Genomic DNA, 4,644 nt, shown 5'->3' on the forward strand with positions numbered 1-4,644 from the left:
ACAGATTTGTAAATCAATAGGTTGCATGTTCAGGTAGATTGTGATAACAAAGTTGTATTGTGATAACAACTAGTAACTTGTACATGATGTACATGTATCTCAGAGGTGAATAACGTTCATGATTTAATTTCTACTCTAGGTGTAATCATTTACATTTTTTTACCTATAAAGATAACACTCTACTGCTAAGTTCAACTGAAACCTCAGCAAACTTAGTATAATGGGCAAAATTTTAGGTCAAATACAGAATTACAAATACTGGAATTATATATGCTCAGGAAAGGTGCTGTGCTTCATGGTTATGTTTGTTCCACCTGGGATGGGGGCCGTCCATTTGTTCCGCAAGGCCCGGAGCTGGGGGCTGTGTGTTTGTTCCGCATAGCCTGGCACGGGGGGCGGTGTGTTTGTTCCCCATGACCCGGGGCTGGGGGCTGTGTGCTTGTCCCGCATGGCCCGGGGCTGGGGGCCTTGTGTTTGATCCCCATGGCCCGGGGCTGGGGGCTGTGTGTTTGTTCCGCATGACCCAGGGCTGGGGGCCTTGTGTTTGTTCCGCATGGCCTGGCGCTGGGGGCCGTGTGTTTTTTCTGCATGGCCCGGGGCTGGTGGGTGGTGTGTTTGTTCCGCATGACTTGGGGATGGGGGCTGTTTGTTTATTCCGCATGGCCTGGGGGCTGTGTGTTTGTTCCGCATGGCCCGCGGATGGGGGCTGTGTGTTTGTTCCCCATGGCCCGGGGTTGGGAGCCTTGTGTTTGTTCTGCATGGCCCAGGGCTGGGAGCCATGTGTTTGTTCCGCATGGCCTAGGGCTGGGGGTGGTTTGTTTGTTCCGGATGGCCTGGGGGCTGTGTGTTTGTTCCGCATGGCCCGAGGCTGGGAGCCATCTGCTTGTTCCGCATGACCTGGCGCTGGGGGCTGTGTGTTTGTTCCGCATGACCCGGGGCTGGGCTCTGTGTGTTTGTTCTGCATGGCCTGGGGATGGGGGGCTGTGTGTTTGTTCTGCATGGCCTGGAGCTGGGGGCAGTGTGTTTGTTCCGCATGAACCGGGGCTGGGGGCTGTGTGTTTGTTCCGCATGGCCCGGGGCTGGGGGCTGTGTGTTTGTTCCACATGGCCCGGTGCTGGGGGCCTTGTGTTTGTTCCACATGGCCCGGGGCTGGGGGCCTTGTGTTTGTTCCGCATGGCCCGCGGATGAGGGCCATATGTTTGTTTTGCATGGCCCGGGGATGAGGGCTGTGTTTGTTTCGCATGGCCCGAGGATGAGGGCCATGTGTTTGTTTCGCATGGCCCGGGGATGAGGGCCATGTGTTTGTTCCGCATGGCCCGGGGCTGGGGGCTGTGTGTTTGTTCCGCATGGCCTGGGGCTGGGGGCCGTGTGTTTGTTCCACATGGCCCGGGGCTGGGGGCCTTGTGTTTGTTCCGCATGGCCCGCAGATGAGGGCCATATGTTTGTTTCACATGGCCCGGGGATGAGGGCCATGTGCTTGTTCCGCATGGCCCAGGGATGTGGGTCATGTGTTTATTCCGTATGGCCCGAGGCTGGGGGCCATGTGTTTGTTCCGCATGGCCCGGGGATGGGGGCCATGTGTTTGTTCCACATGACTCGGGGATTTGGGCCGTGTGTTTGTTCCTCATTAGAACACTTCTTAGGGTTTAGGTAATAAATGGCTTTTTCCTGATTACCTGTGGGGTTCCAAGGTGCAATAATCCACTGAATTGCAGACAGATCTTGATCTCTCCATATTTCACCCATGTTACACTCCTGTGGAACAAGCAACATGACCTGTGATAGAATGGTCAGCACACCCTTGTTCGAATGTTCCTCTTGAAGACAACTCAGGAAGGCATCAACAGCATTGTCAGTCAGCCAGCCTGTTCTGAATTCACGGTCAACAGTTCTGAGTTGTTCTAAGTCACAATTCGAAAGGTTCGGCTCCAAACTCTTGATGTCCATGAGACTACAGCTAACTGAACCAAAATTGAGTGTAAAGGAAACCATTTCATTCCAGAGCTCTGGTGTGAAACTGCGTGTTCTGGTCTTTACGTCATGGTTTCCAGAAAGTTGTGTGTCAAGACTGAACATTTTCAGGTACGAACCATTTTCTTGTTCAATGATGGACAGCACGTCAATGGCTCCTCTTTGCCACAATGAGCCTTCACACATTGAAGGTGGTACACCTGACTGCACCCAGGGCAACATACTAACATTGTTATCCTTTACAAAATACATTGGACATAGTGACAATTGTATTTTGCTACTGCTGAATCTCTGAAGACAGACTTAGTCTCCATGCAGTGATTTCCAACCTCATGTCATCTGGGGCAATGTTTTCAATCAAAGATTCTCCTGTAAACAGCTGTCTTGCATACCAACAAACATAACTAATTACAATATACTACTAATAATAATAATTCATGTACTATATGTTAGGACGGAGGGCTCACATCATTTATGTTCATTTTGAGATCGTTTAAACTGTTAAAACTGGATGTAGTCCGTAACTGGCCTTGGACTACATGTGGTCTAGCCAGACTAGTACATGCTTCAGTAGCGTCTACACGAATCAGACAGGGTCCATTTCTACAGCTAGGTTAGGAAAAGAGAAACAGGAAACCTGGTGGTTTATGCTTAGGTTAAAGGTCATAACCATATCCTGGTTTAGTCTGATATACCGGGGATCATATGGCAGAAGGTACAAGACTGATGTTGACAGAAAGGGCGAACTAGAATATTATGTCATTGTTTATACCATGTCTCTTTCGGCTGACGGGTGGAATGCTACTTGACACCAGGCTTACTGATACGATAACAGTCGGTTTTCCCGGTGGAAGAAACCACTGGGCCCAGTTATTCAAAAGTGTATTAGCGGTTAAGACCAATATTAGCTTTAGTCTGCACTAAGTGCCATTAGTTTTATATTAGATCAAGATTGTACTAAGATTTAAGCCTAGCTTACACCTTTGAACAATCGACCCCAGCGTAGGGCACCGCGGCTGTCGTGTTTGTACTCTAGTAATGAGTTTTGTTGTTTTTTTTTTCATTTTTTTTTTTTCATTTTGTCGCGAAGTTAAGAGAATCAAATTTTCCACATACGAAGAAGAGATATGTACGTCATATATATAATGGCAGATGAATGGTTTTCTGGGATGGTTTGACTGTACGAAAGAGCGTCATTAGCTCATTAAGTCAGCTTATTAGTGACAGCTGTAAAAGTTAACTTGTAACTTGAACCTGGAATGTAGTAAACTCATTCTACTTTGAAGTTACAAGTTTCATCTTTTGACTTCTAAATAGCTTTCTGTTGTCACCAATATATTATATAAGACGTACAGCATAGACAAGAGACAGAGCAGCGACGACAGTGTGATAGCTGGCAGATGGTTACACGTAACCGGCGAAACATGGTGTTTACCTCAGTCAGAGTTTTATTCTAATTGTTCAAGTAAATGCGTTAATAGTAGCAAATTTACAAGCCCGGTGTTAATTGCAATTGATTAGACATCACTGGTCACGACTTGCGAGAGCGGGGGAATCTGTATGTGACAATAACGGGTGGCGAGGATGATGGTACAGACAGAACAAAGTGCTGGTTGTTCAAAAGTATATTATAAAGGGGATAGTGCAACGACTGGTTGACCCGTATCAGTATAATGGCTCGGGCGGGGCATATTACTTGCCTTCGGTAAGGCGTCTGGAAATCCGTCCTGCAACAAGGAGGCACATTACATGATCTCTGAGGATTTTTTCGTCGTCACATGACTGAAAAATTGTTAAGTACGACGTTAAACCCCCAAGCACTCATTCACTCAAAAGTATATTAAAAGTTTAGCCAGGCTTAAATCTTAACACCATTCTTGGCCTAACACAAAACTAATGGAATTTCAGTCAATACTAAAGTTAATATCGGTTTTAACGGCCAATACATGTACACTTTTGAACAACTGGGCCCTGAAGGCTTAATTATTAACAGTCGGTTTTACCGGTGGAAAAAACCACTGGGCCCAGTCTCCATGCAGTGATTTCCAACCTCATGAGTGTGTGTGTTTATATATATATAATAGATGCAATGATATTATCATGCTGTTAGACTAAGCTTCAGAAAACAGAAATCTAGTTGACTAAGACCTAGTTAGACTAAGCTTCAGAAAACAGAAATCTAGTTGACTAAGACCTAGTTAGACTAAGCTTCAGAAAACAGAATCCAGTTGACTAAGACCTAGTTTAATATGAGCCAGTATACCAAATTTGGTATCCATGCATTAAGTGTATGATTTCTACTGTTTTCTTGTCTGAAATATGCTGTGAAAAGTTTGCCTGTTGCCATGGAAACCAGAAATTTTTAAAAACAGGCTTAAATTTAAATAGTAAGCCTAACTCACACAAACATGAAGCTACATTATTACAGTACAAGAAATTTAGTGAGTGAGTGAGTGAGTGCTTGGGGTTTAACGTCGTACTCAACAATTTTTCAGTTATATGATGACGATCAAGAAATTTGGAACTGATGTATCACATAAATATACTATTGTCATGATTGTGTTTATTCACATTCACCAAGTATTCCTTTTCTATTCAGTTGTGATAGAAATTGCAATAAATTCCTTCAAACTGATTGCTATTTCCAGGCGGTTCCCATTCAATCGAAACAGT

The 4,644-nt window shown here is 45.3% G+C and overlaps 1 protein-coding gene across 1 annotated transcript; it reads right to left on the bottom strand.

Annotated features, from left to right (window-relative positions):
• Positions 1–274: 274 nt before the first annotated feature.
• Positions 275–1,438, bottom strand: LOC135480825 (splicing factor 3A subunit 2-like). Its single transcript, XM_064760752.1, has one exon. It carries the CDS (start codon positions 1,436–1,438, stop codon positions 275–277), a length of 1,164 nt encoding a protein of 387 aa, XP_064616822.1.
• Positions 1,439–4,644: the final 3,206 nt, after the last annotated feature.

The sequence above is a fragment of the Liolophura sinensis genome, chromosome 13 (assembly GCF_032854445.1).
Source record: "Liolophura sinensis isolate JHLJ2023 chromosome 13, CUHK_Ljap_v2, whole genome shotgun sequence".
NCBI classification, from domain to species: domain Eukaryota; kingdom Metazoa; phylum Mollusca; class Polyplacophora; order Chitonida; family Chitonidae; genus Liolophura; species Liolophura sinensis.